Raw genomic sequence first — 21,192 nt, forward strand, 5'->3', positions numbered from 1 at the left:
TATTTGTCCGCTATTCTGATTGGCTACTTTAAGGTCCCTATTTAAGCCATGATGATGGCCGACTGACTGCAGGTAATGTTTTGTTTTCCTTTCCTTATTGTATGTAGTTAAATAAATGCATATTATACATTATTAACATTTCCCTTACCAGCGTCTGTATTAGTAAGGACTTAATTATTCCCCATATCGGTGCGCCCCAATCGCTGTGTTGTTTTAGCATACAGATTCACGTACATCTACTGCATTGAAATAATAATTCTGAATCTCTGTAAATAATACTCATCGAAACTAACGCTTCTATCTGATCGGTCGTTTCACCACGCCATCAGAACTGAAAGAATGTGTTTAATGCGGGTCATATTATTATACTGGATCAATCTCTCAGTGTCTCTGCTACTCTTCCACTTAATGAATATATTTCTGACTAAATCTACGCAATCGCAAAACAGACCTGGTAAAACTAAGACACTTATGTTAGAATACAAATGCTGATGTGCCCGTTAATTTAACCACGTTCAGGATCAAATCGTGCCTTTATACCATAAAAAGGTAAACACACTGCGTCACGTGTAATCCAAAGTGACTGTCTATAGAGGTTTATAGCACAGTATAAGTGACTGTCTATAGAGGTTTATAGCACAGTATAAGTGACTGTCTATAGAGGTTTATAGCACAGTATAAGTGACTGTCTATAGAGGTTTATAGCACAGTATAAGTGACTGTCTATAGAGGTTTATAGCACAGTATAAGTGACTGCCTATAGAGGTTTATAGCACAGTGTAGTTTTCCTCACGCAGGTACGTGGTTTCACACTATGCAGGAGAGTGCCAGTGTGAAAGGGGCTTTAGACAGACTCATCCTACTGATCAGCAGCTCTTTGTATTTACCAAGGTGGCAGGGATGCTTGTTGTTCATTGATTCAGAGCGCTTGATTCATATTTAGTGTTTGAGTGTTTACAGTAATAATGTTGTCCTTTTGTATCCAGTTTAAGTAAAGCACCCCATGTGAAGTTTAACAATGCATTTGTTGCAATGAAGACCCAGTCTTTGGAGTGAAAGAACATTTAGCACAGAGACGGGAGAGGAGGGATTGGAAAGCCATGGAGCTGCCTGAGCTGTACGCTGTCCTCAAAGGAGAGGTATGACATGACTGGAGCTGTCAGTTTAATGCAAGATAGAGTGCCGAACCTGCTTACCGATGAACTGACAGTACTGGGAATGTAGAGCATGTGGATGAGTTGACCTGTAGAGGAAACTTCTTTACCTCAGTTTCCACGTCTCCCCTGGAGAAGATACTCTCGAAAGTCAGTGTATTTATATCTGGGAAACCCCTCGGACTGCATCATCCAAAATATCTGTGGTTATCCCTGCCTGATGCAGTCCAACTGCGGTTTATCCCAGCGGAGTTTCGTTCTGTCTTAAATAAAATAATATATATTATATAGGTATATACATGAACAACATTAAGAGGTTTTTTGGATATACACAAAATATATATATATGTATGTTGTACAGTGATGATGGTAAGATTTCATGTTTCCTTTTCTTTAGGTGGCATCAATAATGGAATATGGTGTCTTCATCAAAATCCCAGGCTGCAGGAAGCAAGGTACTGTCCAGTTGTAATATTCTAATAAAGTGTTCCTAATGAGTAGTCCTGCACACACAGCCACAGGACCAGTGCTGATGCTGTACAGAGGGCAGGGTTTACTGGCCCTGGAGATGGGTGACGTAGGGGAGGCACGTACAGCATCACACTTTAGATTTCCATTACACGAGAGTAGATGTTAAAACTTCATGCTGATTTGAACTCGGCTCTCGCCAAGATAAGCACCAATTAAGACGTAGCTTTACAGTAAACTAATGTGATCCATATGTGTCTCCATCCATTTACGTTTCCTTCCATATGATGATGTAGATATCCTTCTGTCTGGTGTTAATGGCTGAAGTGTAATGCTGGCTACAGGGATCAGCTTATTTTGCCTCCCTGGCGCATCAGCACACACAACGGCTGCGATGCTGGCTCCGGGGATGAACCACAGTGCGGCCTCCCCAGCGCATCAGCATGACAACCGTCTGGATTGAGCTAAGTAGGGTACATCTCTGGGGTTTTCAAGTGGGCACCTTCCATCCTCAGTGTTTCGTCGACTAGCCCACGACACCTCAAGAGGGCTCGACGGTGATTCTGGCGTCCCAGCATCACCCCCCTCCGTCCCCCACTCAACTCAGCCCAGCTTACTTACCTGTACATCAGCGTTTCTTTCTTTCTATTGTGCTTGAGATCCCCAGCCAGAATTTTTCCGTCTCAACCACAGCCAGTTGCTGCTCCTCTCTGCTGCTTTAGATAAGTTCTTCACTGTGCGACGCAACTCTTGGCCACTGAATCCGACGTCTCTGAGAAACCGGGTTGTAGAGTGTGCCACAAATCCTCGACAACCCACTTCAACTGGGTAAACCCGAACTCTCCATCCTCGCTGTTCCGCTTCAGTGGCTAGTTGAGCATACCGCAGTTTCTTCCTCTCATACGCCTCATCTACAGCATCCTCCCATGGCACTGTTAACTCTACCAGGTGAACAAGTCGTGCTGATCCAGACCAGTTAGTGGTTAGTGGTGGCAATCTCAGGTGGAAAAATAAGCCGTTGACCAACATCTGCCAGCATTTTCCAGTCTCTAGCAGCTTCCAGTTGTCCTGGGCGAGGATTGGTTTTAACACCTTTTCTTGGTGGTTGCTCTCCTGGGCGGAGGAATGTTGTCTTTTGTGTGTAATGTTTTGATGGAACAGGTGACAACTTATTGGTCATGTTACGCTTGTCTTCCAATGCTAAGGCCAAACATCGCAGCACCTGGTCATGGTGCCAAGTAAACCGTCCTTGGCTATGAGCCACCTTACATCCTGTCAAAATGTGCCTTAATGTTGCAGGTGATGAACACAAAGGACATGAGGGATCCTCTCCTACCCAGAGGTTTAGGTTCTGTGGTGATGGGAGAACATCATATGTTGACCTGATGAGGAAACTGATCCTGCTCTGTTCCATTGACCATAGGTCTTGCCAGCCAATCTTGCGTTGTTCCACACTCTCCCATCTCATCCATTCTCCCTGCTTGGCCTGGGAAATGGCCTTTATACACCTCATCCTCTCCTCCTGCTTTTGCACCTCGTTGACTACCAGCTTCCTCCTTTGAGCTGGGGCTGCCTTGTGCCATGTAGGAGGAGCTGAACTGAAACCAAGACCCCCTCTTCCATGCTGAACTTGCCCCATGATATCACCAATTCGAAGGGCAGCCTTTGCATCTTCTACAGCTTTCTTTGCCGCCCTTATGCATTTATCGCGTGACTCTACTAATGTCATTTCCAGTCTGACCTTGGCGCACTTAAACTCCTCGGTTAGAGCAGAGACTGGTAGCTGCAGTATTCCTTTACCGTAAAGTCCCACTCTGCTGAGGCAGCGTGGAACTCCCAACCATTTCCTGATGTATGAACTGATTAAAGCTTTCAGCTTCTCTACTGTTGTCAAAGAAACCTCGTACACAGTCAGTGGCCACAGCAACCTCGGCAGTAGACCAAACTGAAAGCACCAGAGTTTTAGTTTACCTGGTAGAGCGCAGCTGTCTATGCTCTTCAACCCTTCCACTGCTTGTTGTCTAACTTCTCCCACACGAACTGTGTCCTTTAGATCCCCGTCGTACAATCTCCCAAGACTCTTCACTGGCTTCTCAGACACTGTTGGCATTGCCTCACCATTAATGAAGAATGTTTTATCTACTACTTTGCCTTTAATTATAGATATGTTCCTTGATTTAGTGGGCTTGAATTGCATTCGTGCCCATTCAATGTTATTGGTTAATTTGCCCAATAATCGATTAGTGCAGGCTACTGTTGTAGTCATGGTTGTCATGTCATCCATGTATGCTCGAATTGGTGGTAGTCGCATTCCAGCAGCCAAGCGCTCTCCTCCTACTACCCATTTTGATGCCCTAATGATCACTTCCATTGCCATGGTAAAAGCCAGTGGAGAAATGGTGCATCCTGCCATTATTCCAACCTCTAGGCATTGCCATGTAGTGCTGAATTCTGAAGTTGAAAAACTGTATTGCAAATCTCCAAAATAGTCTTTCACTAAATTTGTTATTGTCATCGGTACACTGAAAAAATCAAATGCTGCCCAAAGAAGTTCATGTGGCACTGAACCATATGCATTAGCCAAATCCAGGAATGTCACATGGAGCTCCTTCCTCTCCTTTTTAGCTGATTGAATTTGTTGCCAGATCACATTGATGTGTTCTAAGCAACCTGGGAAACCTGGAATGCCCGCTTTTTGTATTGAAGTGTCAATGAAGCAGTTCTTTAATAGGTAAGCTGACAATCTCTGAGCAATAATGCTGAAGAAAATCTTGCCTTCTACGTTTAATAGGGAAATGGGACAAAACTGACTGATGCTTGTAGAATCTTTTACTTTAGGTATAAAGACTCCACCTGCTCGGCGCCATGCTCTTGGTACAACCTGTTTTTCCCATGCCACTTTCATCAATTTCCACAGAATTCATAGAACTCCTGAAGCACTCTTGTACACTCTGTACGGAACTCCATTAGGCCCTGGAGATGATGAAGCCCTTGCTTTTTTCACAGCTTGCTCTATTTCTTTCCACTTAGGCGCACAGTCCTCCATTTGGTATTCTGGTGGATTGATAGGTGGGATGTCTGACGGAATTGACATTGGCTCCTGCCTTTTTGAATCTGTATGTGTTTCCTCCAAATATCTCTCCAGCTCAACCTTAGATGCTTTTAGTGTGCCATTCTTCTCACTGGTGAATAACTTCTTTACAAATTTGAATGGGTCTTTATAAAAGTTAGCTCTCGCACGCTCCTTCTTTTTGTAGCGTTTCTGTAGGCGCTCAGCTCTGCGCAATGTTGCAAGCTTATCTTTTATGACCCTTTGTAAGAGATTGAGTCCCTCCTTCTGACTTTGTTCTGCTCTTCTCCATTGGTTCCTCAGCTGTCTCCTTTCTGTAACTAAGCGTTCAATCTCCTGCTGCCGTCTAGACTTTCCAGGAATAGTTTGTACTTTTTCCTTCCTTTTTTCAACTCCAAACCTCTCGCTTCCATATGCGCAAATTTATCCAGCTTCTTTTCAACTGTTCCACTTAATCTTTCCAATGCAACGCAGAGATCTGTGTTTACTGTGTCCCATGCAGTTTTCTCACAAGCTCTTGGCCATTTAACTCCAGGCTTGTGCCTGTTGAGGTTCTTTTCTCTCTTATGCTGGTTTGTCTGACCGGGTTCACAAGGATCATTAGGTTCATCACTAACTGTGTCCATGCAAGTCCTCCTCACATCTATGACAGGGGTGCTGATATCCTGCGAACTGTGGTTTGCTTCCTGTCGCTGGATTTCATTCGACTGACTTGACTGACTTCGTAAGAAGTACTGATCAATGCGAGGCCCTTGTCCCTTCTCCCTCAAGCATTTCATTCTCCCTTGATGAATCTTCAAACCCCTGACCGTTGTCGCCTTGCTCCAGCCGCAGACACAAACCTGGAGTTCCATGTCTTTGTTAACTGCAGATCTTGAACTAGTCTTTTGTGAAGTACTCTCCATACTCGTATCCGTTTCCGTTCCTAAGTCGTTAACCGTGTTGTCCAACGTTTCACACATATCTTCAATACTTCAAAACCTTTTCAACATGATCCTGCGATGCTGGGATTCAGAGCTGGATATAATCTGACACCCTAGTGTAAATGGCCACTGTGATTCAGTGCTGTGTTGCAGGCTGCTCCCTGCCCTGTCTCCTCCACTGTGATTCAGTGCTGTGTTGCAGGCTGCTTCCTGCCCTGTCTCCTCCACTGTGATTTCAGTGCTGTGTTGCAGGCTTCCCCCTGCCCTGTCTCCTCCACTGTGATTCAGTGCTGTGTTGCAGGCTGCCCCCTGCCCTGTCTCCTCCACTGTGATTCAGTGCTGTGTTGCAGGCTGCTCCCTGCCCTGTCTCCTCCACTGTGATTCAGTGCTGTGTTGACGCTGTCTCTCTGCTTGTCTCTCAGGTCTGGTCCACAGAACCCACATGTCGTCCTGTCGAGTGGAGAACCCCGCGGAGATCGTGGATGTTGGAGAGAAGGTGTGGGTGAAGGTGATCGGCAAGGAGGTGAGGCAGGCAGATAGAGAGACAGAGAGGCAGGAGGCAGAGATTAGAGAGGCAGGCAGACAGAGACGCCCCAAATGATGAAAAGCTCCCTGAGTGTCCCCCTGGTAAAGGCACAGCAGTGAACTGTGCAGGGTGAGTGGTACAGGCAGGGGAAGGCAGGTCAGTGTGATGTTGTTGATTTTGGTCCTGATGATCAGGCAGGTTTGGGATCTTCATGGACTGAGGCATCTCTTACCAATGCAGTGGCCACTACTGACCAGGCACCCATTGAGCTTGAATGGACGCCTGCAGGGCGAGCCTTTGTCCTCCAGGGGCCGATAGCTCGTTGCCATCCCAGGTGTAAAGATGCAAGGATCGTTCTTCTTAACATGTCTTGAGTGCCTGTAGCAGTGCTGTTAAACTGTCTCACCGCCCTCCTTCGCAGATGCAGGATGAGAAAGTGAAGCTGTCTCTCTCCATGAAGGCCGTTAACCAAGGCACTGGAAAGGATCTGGACCCCAACAACGTGATCCTAGAGTAGGTTCCCTTTCATTTCATGTGTTCATCTACAGGGGGCAGCAGCGTACCTGCCTGGCCTAAGACCAGGGCAGGCATGAAACTAGTTCAGTGCAACCTGCAGGGTCTGTTATAATGAAACTAGTTCAGTAGAACCTGCAGGGTCTGTTATAATGAAACTAGTTCAGTAGAACCTGCAGGGTCTGTTATAATGAAACTAGTTCAGTAGAACCTGCAGGGTCTGTTATAATGAAACTAGTTCAGTAGAACCTGCAGGGTCTGTTATAATGATCTGTCCACTGCTGCCCCTACACTACTCTAAACCTGCTCTACAACCTTTGAAACATACACTAGTCCTGCACCCAGTCCTGGGCTTCAGAACTCCCCCCAAATCATCAGGAGCTAGGAGTTTGAGCATTCAGTGAACTGTTCAATTCATTATTCATCCCTCCTGTATAGCTGAATGAACACCTCCTAACAGTAAACCTACCAACTGTGGTGAGACTTATTCATGCTGTGATGAGAAGTGTGATCAGTTAATTCAGAACAGACTTACCAGGGACTGACTGCTCAAACTCCTGGCTCCTACCTGCTCATTTTAATACTATACCTAAACAAGGGGGTTCTGAAGGGTTGCTGTGCTCCCCTCAGTTTCCTGATTCCCCTGCACACTCGTGTTGATACAGACTGTGGTACAGAGCCCCCCGGTCTTGCTGTGCTTCCCTCAGTTTCCTGATTCACTTGTTCAGAACCCCCAGTAACAATACAAGAAGTTTTTATGTGAGTGCAGAGATGGAAATACAGTACTGTTAGCCTGTCCCTCGCACCATGCCTGAGTGTACAGCACTGTTAGCCTCTCCCTCGCACCATGCCTGAGTGTACAGCACTGTTAGCCTGTCCCTCGCACCATGCCTGAGTGTACAGCACTGTTAGCCTGTCCCTCGCACCATGCCTGAGTGTACAGCACTGTTAGCCTCTCCCTCGCACCATGCCTGAGTGTACAGCACTGTTAGCCTGTCCCTCGCACCATGCCTGAGTGTACAGCACTGTTAGCCTGTCCCTCGCACCATGCCTGAGTGTACAGCACTGTTAGCCTGTCCCTCGCATCATGCCTTAACTTTTGCAGTTCACAAAATTAGAGTAACAATATAGTTAAAATTAAAATAACAGGTAGATGCCAGTTAAAAATTCACCAATAAACTGCAAAGTAGCCTGTCCCCCAAATGAGGACAATGGCACTCGATGAGTTGAAAAGATGAATAAACTCACACTACCTGACCTGCCCTCTGAACAGCTTTGCTCTAGAACTCTTCACCCCGCGGTCCCTGCCCTCTGAACAGCTTTGCTCTAGAACCCTTCACCCCGCTGTCCCTGCCCTCTGAACAGCTTTGCTCTAGAACTCTTCACCCCGCTGTCCCTGCCCTCTGAACAGCTTTGCTCTAGAACTCTTCACCCCCCTGTCCCTGCCCTCTGAACAGCTTTGCTCTAGAACTCTTCACCCCGCTGTCCCTGCCCTCTGAACAGCTTTGCTCTAGAACTCTTCACCCCGCTGTCCCTGCCCTATGAACAGCTTTGCTCTAGAACTCTTCACCCCGCTGTCCCTGCCCTCTGAACAGCTTTGCTCTAGAACTCTTCACCCCGCTGTCCCTGCCCTCTGAACAGCTTTGCTCTAGAACCCTTCACCCCGCTGTCCCTGCCCTCTGAACAGCTTTGCTCTAGAACCCTTCACCCTGCTCTCTGTGATGTGTTGTGCTGCACCAACTGCAAAACTCCTGGCTCTGCTGCCTGGCAGTAATTTTAAATCACTTTACCAGTAGCAAGAAACTGCTCATAACAATAGTTTAACCGCTCCTTCCTTCCTGCAGCCAAATTGTTTTTCTTGTTATACCGTTACAGTTGTTTTATTCCTTTCAGAAAGTTTTGTGTGTAAAAATAGTTTCACTCGTATTGAGACGACCCATCCCAATCCCCGGTGTCTGAGCTCAAAGTGAAGACTGCAATGTAAGACGCGCTGCCTCTTTATTATACTGTCTGTATCACTCCTCAAAAACTCAAGTGTTGAAAACAGTGAATTAGTGAAGGGCCTTTATACATGAAAATAAAGAACAATTTAGTGTCACCATGGACTAACTGTGAAGTAACCACATGAGTGAATTATTGAATCGAGCAGTACAGAGGGAGCGAGTGAATTATTGAATCGAGCGGCACAGAGGGAGCGAGTGAATTATTGAATCGAGCTGTACAGAGGGAGCGAGTGAATTATTGAATCGAGCTGTACAGAGGGAGCGAGTGAATTATTGAATCGAGCAGTACAGAGGGAGCGAGTGAATTATTGAATCGAGCTGTACAGAGGGAGCAAGTGAATTATTGAATCAAGCTGTACAGAGGGAGCGAGTGAATTATTGAATCGAGCTGTACAGAGGGAGCGAGTGAATTATTGAATCGAGCGGGACAGAGGGAGCGAGTGAATTATTGAATCGAGCGGGACAGAGGGAGCGAGTGAATTATTGAATCGAGCAGTACAGAGGGAGCGAGTGAATTATTGAATCGAGCTGTACAGAGGGAGCGAGTGAATTATTGAATCGAGCTGTACAGAGGGAGCGAGTGAATTATTGAATCGAGCGGGACAGAGGGAGCGAGTGAATTATTGAATCGAGCTGTACAGAGGGAGCGAGTGAATTATTGAATCGAGCTGTACAGAGGGAGCGAGTGAATTATTGAATCGAGCTGTACAGAGGGAGCGAGTGAATTATTGAATCGAGCGGGACAGAGGGAGCGAGTGAATTATTGAATCGAGCTGTACAGAGGGAGCGAGTGAATTATTGAATCGAGCGGGACAGGGAGCGAGTGAATTATTGAATCGAGCGGGACAGAGGGAGCGAGTGAATTATTGAATCGAGCTGTACAGAGGGAGCGAGTGAATTATTGAATCGAGCGGGACAGAGGGAGCGAGTGAATTATTGAATCGAGCGGCACAGAGGGAGCGAGTGAATTATTGAATCGAGCTGTACAGAGGGAGCGAGTGAATTATTGAATCGAGCTGTACAGAGGGAGCGAGTGAATTATTGAATCGAGCTGTACAGAGGGAGCGAGTGAATTATTGAATCGAGCGGGACAGGGAGCGAGTGAATTATTGAATCGAGCGGGACAGAGGGAGCGAGTGAATTATTGAATCGAGCTGTACAGAGGGAGCGAGTGAATTATTGAATCGAGCTGTACAGAGGGAGCGAGTGAATTATTGAATCGAGCGGGACAGGGAGCGAGTGAATTATTGAATCGAGCGGGACAGAGGGAGCGAGTGAATTATTGAATCGAGCTGTACAGAGGGAGCGAGTGAATTATTGAATCGAGCTGTACAGAGGGAGCGAGTGAATTATTGAATCGAGCTGTACAGAGGGAGCGAGTGAATTATTGAATCGAGCGGTATAGAAATAAATAAAGATATAAATACCTAGAGAAATGGGAAGCTGTTTTCCAGGCGGCTCCATTGCTGACAGAGCCTGTCCTTGTTTTTTGCAGACAGGACGAGAGGAAGAGAAGGGAGTTCCGGGATTACTCCAAGCAGAGGATCACCCTGGAGGCCGTGCTCAACACTGTCTGCAAGAAGTGCGGCTGCAAAGGTGTGTGTGTGATACCTGAGCTCGCAAACACCAGGGAGAGACTTACCAAGCATGCAACACGGAGCGGCAGCATTCACACCCTGTGTGTCTGGCTGTGTTCACACCCTGTGTGTCTGGCTGTGTTCACACCCTGTGTGTCTGGCTGTGTTCACACCCTGTGTGTCTGGCTGTGTTCACACCCTGTGTGTCTGGCTGTGTTCACACGCTGTGTGTCTGGCTGTATTCACACGCTGTGTGTCTGGCTGCGTTCACACGCTGTGTGTCTTGCTGTGTTCACACCCTGTGTGTCTGGCTGTGTTCACACCCTGTGTGTCTGGCTGTGTTCACACCCTGTGTGTCTGGCTGTGTTCACACCCTGTGTGTCTGGCTGTGTTCACACCCTGTGTGTCTGGCTGTGTTCACACCCTGTGTGTCTGGCTGTGTTCACACCCTGTGTGTCTGGCTGTGTTCACACCCTGTGTGTCTGGCTGTATTCACACCCTGTGTGTCTGGCTGTGTTCACACCCTGTGTGTCTGACTGTGTTCACACCCTGTGTGTCTGGCTGTGTTCACACCCTGTGTGGGGCTGCGTTCACACCCTGTGTGGGGCTGCGTTCACACCCTGTGTGTCTGGCTGTATTCACACCCTGTGTGTCTGGCTGTATTCACACCCTGTGTGTCTGGCTGTGTTCACACCCTGTGTGGGGCTGTGTTCACACCCTGTGTGTCTTGCTGTGTTCACACCCTGTGTGTCTGACTGTGTTCACACCCTGTGTGTCTGGCTGTGTTCACACCCTGTGTGGGGCTGCGTTCCCACCCTGTGTGTCTGGCTGTGTTCACACCCTGTGTGTCTGACTGTGTTCACACCCTGTGTGTCTGGCTGTGTTCACACCCTGTGTGTCTGACTGTGTTCACACCCTGTGTGTCTGGCTGTGTTCACACCTTGTGTGTCTGGCTGTATTCACACCCTGTGTGTCTGGCTGTATTCACACCCTGTGTGTCTGGCTGTATTCACACCCTGTGTGTCTGGCTGTATTCACACCCTGTGTGTCTGGCTGTGTTCACACCCTGTGTGTCTGGCTGTGTTCACACCCTGTGTGGGGCTGCGTTCACACCCTGTGTGTCTGGCTGTATTCACACCCTGTGTGTCTGGCTGTATTCACACCCTGTGTGTCTGGCTGTGTTCACACCCTGTGTGGGGCTGTGTTCACACCCTGTGTGTCTTGCTGTGTTCACACCCTGTGTGTCTGACTGTGTTCACACCCTGTGTGTCTGGCTGTGTTCACACCCTGTGTGGGGCTGCGTTCACACCCTGTGTGTCTGGCTGTGTTCACACCCTGTGTGTCTGACTGTGTTCACACCCTGTGTGTCTGGCTGTGTTCACACCCTGTGTGTCTGACTGTGTTCACACCCTGTGTGTCTGGCTGTGTTCACACCCTGTGTGTCTGGCTGTATTCACACCCTGTGTGTCTGGCTGTATTCACACCCTGTGTGTCTGGCTGTGTTCACACCCTGTGTGTCTGGCTGTGTTCACACCCTGTGTGTCTGGCTGTGTTCACACCCTGTGTGTCTGGCTGTGTTCACACCCTGTGTGTCTGGCTGTGTTCACACCCTGTGTGTCTGGCTGTGTTCACACCCTGTGTGTCTGGCTGTGTTCACACCCTGTGTGGGGCTGCGTTCACACACTGTGTGTCTGGCTGCATTCACACACTGTGTGTCTGGCTGTGTTCACACCCTGTGTGTCTGGCTGTGTTCACACCCTGTGTGTCTGGCTGTGTTCACACCCTGTGTGTCTGGCTGTATTCACCACTGTGACAGGATTGACCGAGGTTTGAGACTCAGAGACAGTTTTAAAGTTCAAAAATAAAGTTTTTAATAAACACAAATACAAAATAAACCGGCACGAGGGCCAAACAAAAAGGTTTCACAAAATAAACACAACAAAACTTACAAATAAAGCTTCCAGGCTGGGCGTTGCCTTCACTGGTTGCAAAACAAAACACTCCTTCTCTTCTGGAACTCTCCTCCCTAGCCAGGGCCTCTCCCCTGGCTTTTATCCCTTGTGGCTGGAGCCCAATTAATCAATAATAGCTAATTATTCAGTTAGGGCTCCAGCCACATTCTCACATGTTTTCCTGGCAGGGAGGAATTTTAACCCCCTCCCTGCCAGTCCCAACCATGTTCATAAAGCCGGGGCAGTCCCCCGTCACATATCCCCCCCCTTGTGCCAAGCACAATATGGCCTAAATGGCCACCTCCCCCCTCAGTCTCAGTCCCGGAAGAGGGGGATGCACAGTGTCCATGGGGGTGGCCATGGTGGAACGTCCGGCACCACCCAATTCTTCGTGGCCGGCAGCTCCCTCTTCCGGGGCTCCGGCCACACACTATCTTGCCGCGAAAGTGCCGCTGGGGAAGCTGGTCTCCTGACCGCCCTCCCCCTCTTCATGGCCGGCAACTCCCCTCCATGGGGCTCCGGCCACAGTGTAGCGACCCCAGGCGAAGCAGGATCCCTAGCAACCCCAGGCGAAGCAGGATCCCCGAAGACCCCAAGCGACGGCAGCAGCAGCGGACCCTCGGGAGGCGACGGCAGCAGCAGCGGACCCTCAGGAGGCGACGGCAGCAGCAGCGGACCCTCGGGAGGCGACAGCAGCAGCAGCGGACCCTCGGGAGGCGGAGGCGGGAATGGCAGCCCGGCTCCCTATGGTGGCGGAGGCGGGAACGGCGGCCCAGCTCCCTCTGGTGGCGGAGGCGGGAACGGCGGCCCGGCTCCCTCTGGTGGCGGAGGCGGGAACGGTGGCCCGGCTCCCTCTGGTGGCGGAGGCGGGAACGGCGGCTCGGCTCCCTCTGGTGGCGGAGGCGGGAACGGTGGCCCGGCTCCCTCTGGTGGCGGAGGCGGGAACGGTGGCCCGGCTCCCTCTGGTGGCGGAGGCGGGAACGGCGGCTCGGCTCCCTCTGGTGGCGGAGGCGGGAACGGTGGCCCGGCTCCCTCTGGTGGCGGAGGCGGGAACGGCGGCCCGGCTCCCTCTGGTGGCGGAGGCGGGAACGGTGGCCCGGCTCCCTCTGGTGGCGGAGGCGGGAACGGCGGCCCGGCTCCCTCTGGTGGCGGAGGCGGGAACGGCGGCCCGGCTCCCTCTGGTGGCGGAGGCGGGAACGGTGGCCCGGCTCCCTCTGGTGGCGGAGGCGGGAACGGCGGCTCGGCTCCCTCTGGTGGCGGAGGCGGGAACGGTGGCCCGGCTCCCTCTGGTGGCGGAGGCGGGAACGGTGGCCCGGCTCCCTCTGGTGGCGGAGGCGGGAACGGCGGCTCGTCTCCCTCTGCTGGCGGAGGCGGAAACGGCGGCTCGTCTCCCTCTGCTGGCGGAGGCGGAAACAACAGCAACTCGTCTCCCTCTGCTGGCGGAGGCGGGAACAGCAGCTCGTCTCCCTCTGCTGGCGGAGGAGGGATAGACAGCTCCGACTGTTCTTCCCCTGCGGGTCCCTTCAGCCCTGGGCCTGTGGGCTTCCCCTTCTCGGGCCGTGGACGCACCGACTCCTCCCGCTCGGGCCGTGGACACACCGACTCCTCCCGCTCGGGCCGTGGACGCACCGACTCCTCCCGTTCGGGCTCCTCCCTCTCTGGCTGTGGACGTTCGGGCTCCTCCCTCTCGGGCTGTGGACGTTCGGGCTCCTCCCTCTCGGGCTGTGGACGTTCGGGCTCCTCCCTCTCGGGCTGTGGACGTTCGGGCTCCCCCTCTCTGGGCGACGGCAGCGGCCCCCATTCTGGCTCTCGGGACGGCGGCTCCTCCCCTTCTGGCTCTCGGGACGACGGCTCCTCCCCTTCTGGCTCTCGGGACGACGGCTCCTCCCCTTCTGGCTCTCGGGACGACGGCTCCTCCCCTTCTGGCTCTCGGGACGACGGCTCCTCCCCTTCTGGCTCTCGGGACGACGGCTCACCCCTCTCTGGCTCTCGGGACGACGGCTCACCCCTCTCTGGCTCTCGGGACGACAGCTCACCCCTCTCTGGCTCTCGGGAAGACGGCTGTTCCCTCTCTGGCTCTCGGGACGGCAGCTCAACCTCCTCTTCAGACTCCTCCACTGGCTCCCAGTCGAGCTCTCGACACGCGTCCTCTTCATGCCTGTACTGGCAGCAGTGAGCACACCACTCCTCTACTTCACTGACGGGAGCCCCTCCCATGTCTACCTCCAGGTAATCCAGGGTCGGATGTGCCAGTGGAGAAGCACCCGTACCGTACCGAGCCCTCGCGGGTCGGATGTGCCAGTGGAGAAGCACCCGTACCTGTACCGTACCGAGCCGTCACGGGTCAGATGTGCCATGGGAGAAGGACCCATACCCATACCGAGCCCTCGCGGGTCGGATGTGCCAGTGGAGAACCACCCATACCCGTACCGAGCCCTCACGGGTCAGATGTGTCAGTGGAGAAGCACCCATACCTGTACCGAGCCCTCACGGGTCGGATGTGCCAGTGGAGAAGGACCCGTACCTCTACTGAGCCCTCACGGGTCGGATGTGCCAGTGGAGAACCACCCGTACCCGTACCGTACTGAGCCCTCGCGGGTCGGATGTGCCAATGGAGAAACACCCGTACCCATACCATACCAAGCCCTCACAGGTCGGATGTGCCAGTGGAGAAGCACCCGTACCGTACTGAGCTCTCGCGGGTCAGATGTGCCAGTGGAGAAGCACCCGTACCGTACTGAGCCCTTGCGGGTTGGATGTGCCAGTGGAGAAGCACCCATACCCGTACCGAGCCCTCATGGGTCGGATGTGCCAGTGAAGAAGGGGTAGGCTGGGTGAGGTGTGTCGCCTGCATCTCTCTGAGTGGTTGGGAGGCGGGTCTAATAAAAATGACTCTGTTATTCCTTCGCCCTTGCCATTCTACAATACCACCCAGCAGGAGCTCTGCTCGGGGACCTGGAGTAAACTGAAAGCTTGGCCGGTGTTCTGACACAGCAGCAAGCGGCAGTAAGAAAAAGGGCAAGCAGGGCTCCCGAGTGGCGCATCCAGTAAAGGCGCGCTGCGCGGAGTGCAGGATGTGCCCTATAGCCTGGAGATCGCAGGTTCGAATCCAGGCTATGTCACAGCTGACCGTGACCGGGAGTTCCTAGGGGGCGGCGCACAATTGACTGAGCGCTGCCCGGGTAGGGAGGGCTTAGGTCGGCAGGGGAATCCACGGCTCACCGCGCATCAGCGACCCCTGTGGCCGATAGGGCGTCTGTGGCTCTGCAGCGGAGCCGCCAGATTTGTGTTGTCATTTTTCTGCAGTGCGAAAAATGACGGCTTGGCAGGAGCACGTTTCGGAGGACACGTGTTCCAGCCTCCGTTTCCCGAGTCGGCGCGGGGGTTGTGAGCGGTGAGCCGGGGATACAGATAATAATTGGGCATGCTAAATTGGGGTGAAAACTGGGGTAAAATAATTGGCGACGACTAAATTTAAAAAGAAAATATAGAAAAAAAAAGAAAAAGGGCAAGCAGGCACATGGCTGTAGAAGACAGCTGCAGTATTGGGTTCCACGTACCTGCTCTGGTGAAGTACAGTCCCTGGGACATTATTGATTTAGTACAGGGGGAGTAGTAACCCCATTGAAGTATACTCAGGGAATAATAAAGCGTCGTTCTGTCTCGTATCTCACAGAACAGCATAGGTGGTGAGACTCTTCTTATAGAAGCACTTTTCTTTGTAGTTTTATTTACAGTGTTTGTTTTGGTTTCTCCTTTGGATTCTGATTTGTTATTTCTGCACTTACAGATGTGCTCAAATTTGTTGGTACCCTTACAGCTCATTGAAATAATGCTTCATTCCTCCTGAAAAGTGATGAAATTAAAAGCTATTTTATCATGTATACTTGCATGCCTTTGGTATGTCATAGAATGAAGCAAAGAAGCTGTGAAAAGAGATGAATTATTGCTTATTCTACAAAGATATTCTAAAATGGCCTGGACACATTTGTTGGTACCCCTTAGAAAAGATAATAAATAATTGGATTATAGTGATATTTCAAACTAATTAGTTTCTTTAATTAGTATCACACATGTCTCCAATCTTGTAATTAGTCATTCAGCCTATTTAAATGGAGAAAAGTAGTCACTGTGCTGTTTGGTATCATTGTGTGCACCACACTGAACATGGACCAGAGTAAGCAAAGGAGAGAGTTGTCTGAGGAGATCAGAAAGAAAATAATAGACAAGCATGGTAAAGGTAAAGGCTACAAGACCATCTCCAAGCAGCTTGATGTTCCTGTGACAACAGTTGCAAATATTATTAAGAAGTTTAAGGTCCATGGAACTGTAGGCAACTTCCCTGGGCGCAGCCGCAAGAGGAAAATCGACCCCAGATTGAACAGAAGGATAGTGCGAATGGTAGGAAAAGAACCAAGGATAACTGCCAAAGAGATACAAGCTGAACTCCAAGGTGAAGGTACGCCAGTTTCTGATCGCACCACCCGTCGCTTTTTGAGTGAAGGTGGGCTCCATGGAAGAAGACCCAGGAGGACTCCACTTTTGAAAGAAAAACATAAAAAAGCCAGACTGGAATTTGCTAAAATGCATATTGACAAGCCACAATCCTTCTGGGAGAATGTCCTTTGGACAGATGAGTCAAAACTGGAGCTTTTTGGCAAGTCACATCAGCTCTATGTTCACAGACGAAAAAATGAAGCTTTCAAAGAAAAGAACACCATACCTACAGTGAAACATGGAGGAGGCTCGGTTATGTTTTGGGGCTGCTTTGCTGTGCCTGGCACAGGGTGCCTTGAATCTGTGCAGGGCACAATGAAATCTCAAGACTATCAAGGCATTCTGGAGCGAAACGTACTGCCCAGTGTCAGAAAGCTGTGTCTCAGTCGCAGGTCATGGGTCCTCCAACAGGATAATGACCCAAAACACACAGCTAAAAGCACCCAAGAATGGATAAGAACAAAACATTGGACTATTCTGAAGTGGCCTTCTATGAGTCCTGATCTGAATCCTATCGAACATCTATGGATAGAGCTGAAACTTGCAGTCTGGAGAAGGCACCCATCAAACCTGAGACAGCTGGAGCAGTTTGCTCAGGAAGAGTGGGCCAAACTACCTGTTAACAGGTGCAGAAGTCTCACTGAGAGCTACAGAAAACGTTTGATTGCAGTGATTGCCTCTAAAGGTTGTGCAACAAAATATTAGGTTAGTGGTCCCATCATTTTTGTCCATGCCATTTTCATTTGTTTTATTATTTACAATATTATGTTGAATAAAAAATCAAAAGCAAAGTCTGATTTCTATTAAATATGGAATAAACAATGGTGGATGCCAATTACTTTTGTCAGTTTCAAGTTATTTCAGAGAAAATTGTGCATTCTTCGTTTTTTGTGGAGGGGTACCAACAAATTTGAGCACGTCTGTGTGCACAGACCACGGAGGGGGATACCATTGTTGGGAGCCACCCTCTGTGTCGCCAGAGTATCCCGACCTGTGGACAGAATAAAGCTTGTGCGCCTGGATGTCATTTCAGAGACAGTATCTGACTCCCGTGTGTTCAGTGAATCACCCACGCCCCTCTCACAGGGTGTGTGACAGTCATGATGATGTTACTGGGTCCAGTAGAGCGCTGTGTGTTCTGTCTATAATCATTGAGATCCTGCTCTCCAGTGCTGAAGCTAGCCAGCCTGTGGTGTTGGTGTGATGGTTTGTTGCTGATCAGTTTCTTCTCTCCTCCCCTCGAAGGCCACTTTGCGAAGGACTGTTTCTCTCAGCCCGGGGGAATGAAGTACGGCTTGGTGCCAGAGGAGGAGGAGGAGGAGGGACAGGGGGAGGGGCCAGGGCAGCAGCCCAGCCAATCGGAGAAAGCCCCAGCCAAGAAACGGAAGAAGGTAAGTGCAGATGATTTCAACACACTTCTGATTACTCAATACACTCACCCATGACTATGCAACACTCGACAGTGCTCAGCTTTGAAACACTACAGCTTAATACGCTCAATGAAAATGTGTTCAGAGTAGAAGAGCCTCTCTTTCTCTTTCTCCTTCACTCATCCACCAGCGCAGAGCAGAGGAAGCTGTTCAGAGAGTAGAAGAGCCTCCCTTTCTCCTTCACTCATGCATCAGCGCAGAGCAGAGGGAGGCTGTTCAGAGAGCAGAAGAGCCTCCCTTTCTCTTTCTCTGCTCCACCAGCACAGAGCAGAGGTAGGCTGTTCAGAGAGTAGAAGAGCCTCCCTTTCTCTTTCTCTGCTCCACCAGCACAGAGCAGAGGGAGGTTGTTCAGAGAGTAGAAGTAGTGTAGATATGAAAGCAGCTTCCTATAGGAACGTAGCCCCTGTCCCTAGGGGAAGGTGGTCTGATTTCCCTCTGCCCCTCGTCATGGGTTTGGCTGCAGTCAGGGTAGATCTGTGCAGTAAGTCAGTAGAGCTTTAGCTTGGCTGCGCCGGTCCCGTTGTGGTGGGAGTCTCAGGCAGCCCAGCTGTCTCTGCATTCTCTACAATAACAGCTGCTTCTTAAAGGGCTGTTTGTTCTGTGTAAGTATTTCAGGTGTTCATATTTCCTGTCCAGCATTGCCACTTGTGTTCAGTATGCACTGTATATGTAAGCTGTGTGTTCATTTCGAGTGGACAATTCATGTACAAAGACCATAAGGACAATGCACTGTGCTTAGATTTTTCTGTGCAATATTAAAGAAAATAGTTTGTTAAAAAAAAAAGGTAGTAAAGGCAAATAATAATATTTCCATTTTAATATGACTTTTTAAAGTGCCTGGAAATCAATGCAATACAATGTGTGTTATGTGAAGTAGTGCTGTTTTTTGTAGTGTTTCCAGTAGGTTGCATGCAGTGTAACGCTATGTATTCTATTCAGAATCGTTTCCATATTATACACATACATGTTGTACACATGTGGTCTCATTCTCATAATATAGTGCATTATAAAATACAACCCAGCTGCACTCCAAAGAAGGGTTCTCTTGCAGGGCTGTAACAATACGACACGCATCACATGTCGGTCTTGATGGGCTAATTGTGGGATGCATATTAACATCAAATGATCATTTAATGATGGCATCTTTGCATTGGCTACCAGTTTGTTTTAGAATAGATTTTAAGGTGTTGCTGCTAACTTATAAGGCTTTAAATGGTCTCCCACCTCCACACCTTAAAGATCTTTTGGAACCCTATGTCCCCAATCGCCCGCTCCGATCACTAGATGCTGGCCTACTGTCTGTAACTGTTATTCAGAAAAAAACTTCAGGTGGCAGATCTTTTAGTTATATGGCACCTAAATTATGGAACAACTTGCCAATCACAATTAGAGAAGCACCTTCAGTCTTCAAGTCTAGACTAAAAACCCATTTCTATAGCCTGGTATTTTCATCCAGATGAGCCGATATCCTCTTGCCCCTATATTGTTCCCACTGTTTTTTATTTATTTTAGTATTATTTATTTATTATCTAGATTATTTATTTAATAAAACGCAACTATGGGTACATAAGATAAAAAACAGACAAGCATTCACAGAACATGATAGATACACAAAATAAACAGCAACACATTGAAGCTCAGAATTGTGATGGAGTGTTTGAAGTTGTGAATGAATCTCGTTAACAGGAGAAGAAGATGAAGAAGCAGAAGCACAAGGAGAAGCGAGGCGCCTCGGACTCGGACAGCTCAGACTCCAGCAGCGCTGAAGACACCAAGAGGAGGCGCTCCTCCTCCTCCAAGAAGCAGAAGAAGAAGAAGAAACACAAGATGCAGAAGCACAAGGGGCACCGGCATCGGGATTGAACTCGGGGAGGGAGAGGGGCAGGGGCTGCCTCGCGATTGATTCTGTGAAACCAAACCTGACACCCCCCTCATGTCTTTAAAAAGGATAAATTCAAGTAATGGGACAGGTCTTTATTTAAAAAGAGGCCAGACATGTGAACTTATTAAGATTTAGAATTAAACCTGATAATAGCTTTTATCAGACTACAGTTATGTTTTTTTTTATTACAAAATATATATATATATATATATATATATATATTGATGAAGGGTTACTGAATGTGAAATGCTGATTGGGCAGTAATGGAGTTACTTAATTAATGTGTGTTTGTTGTGTTAGACAGACTGATCATTTACTGATTGTGGGTTATCATTTAAAATAGGTCATTCTTTTTTGTGTTGCCCAGTGGAGGGCAGGGGGTTGTGGGTCTGGAGGTGTGAACTTCGGGTGCACAAGATGCCAGCATCAGCACAAACAGGTCTCCATGTAAAGGGTACTCTTGAGATGGTGCAGCTTGAACATTTTACACCAGGAGCAAACACAAGGGTAATACAGTTCTGTGGACAGGGACATCCAAAAATGAAATATTTTCCGTGGAAGTGGTTTTACCTTTGATGGAACGACCGTAGGGGCTATATTGTCACATTCTTATTTTTCAACATAGTTTTTGGGGTCCTGGGAAACAGGTTAGTGACATCACAGCTAGGAGTCCTGTAGCAGTGCGGCTTCATGTATACAACAGATTTGGCTTGAAGTTGAAGGCATGGAAACACTTTAGGGGCTTGCTGGAATTGAACTGGATATGATCTTTAATATTTCACATTAGCATTAGTGACATGTTAACAGCCGCACATTTTGCCCCACAATAATGACGCTAATGCCCATGAATAGCAGTATCATTTTTCTCATGAAACCTTTCATGCTGGAGGCACGTCTGCAGATACAGACCTTTCTTTTCAAACATGATATGAATATATATATATATATATATATATATATATATATATATATATATGCGCATAACCCCAGTGCCATTAAAGGAATATGCAAGAGAGCGAAGGGCTTAGCCGTGCACCCCACATTGTGTGATGCAGGTTGGATAGGTGTCCCTAAAAACACCCCATTCTACTAGAGTTTGTGTGTTGAAGAAAACCCCCACTGGTCTTTTGACAGTAACCCCAGTGGCTTGTAGAGTGCAAGTTGTGTGCTGGACAGACTGACCCATCTGCCAGGTCC

The 21,192-nt window shown here is 49.2% G+C and overlaps 1 protein-coding gene across 1 annotated transcript; it reads left to right on the top strand.

Moving 5' to 3' along the window:
* Positions 1–11: 11 nt before the first annotated feature.
* On the top strand, positions 12–20,152 carry zcchc17 (zinc finger, CCHC domain containing 17). The gene is made up of 8 exons (XM_034023592.3): positions 12–72; positions 987–1,139; positions 1,552–1,609; positions 6,038–6,138; positions 6,563–6,654; positions 10,153–10,253; positions 17,929–18,074; positions 19,800–20,152. The coding sequence occupies exons 2-8, from the start codon at positions 1,101–1,103 to the stop codon at positions 19,974–19,976; spliced, it is 714 nt and encodes a 237-aa protein (XP_033879483.1). The 5' UTR covers positions 12–72; positions 987–1,100; the 3' UTR covers positions 19,977–20,152.
* Positions 20,153–21,192: the final 1,040 nt, after the last annotated feature.

This window comes from Acipenser ruthenus, chromosome 25 (genome assembly GCF_902713425.1).
Source record: "Acipenser ruthenus chromosome 25, fAciRut3.2 maternal haplotype, whole genome shotgun sequence".
Taxonomy (NCBI): Eukaryota; Metazoa; Chordata; class Actinopteri; order Acipenseriformes; family Acipenseridae; genus Acipenser; species Acipenser ruthenus.

Bases quoted from the DNA above. Each gene is read 5' to 3' on its own strand.
- zcchc17 (XM_034023592.3), top strand. From the start codon at position 1,101: ATGGAGCTGCCTGAGCTGTACGCTGTCCTCAAAGGAGAG. The intron at 1,140-1,551 runs GTATGACATGAC...CCTTTTCTTTAG, and splicing joins ACGCTGTCCTCAAAGGAGAG to GTGGCATCAATAATGGAATA. The intron at 6,655-10,152 runs GTAGGTTCCCTT...TGTTTTTTGCAG, and splicing joins CCCAACAACGTGATCCTAGA to ACAGGACGAGAGGAAGAGAA.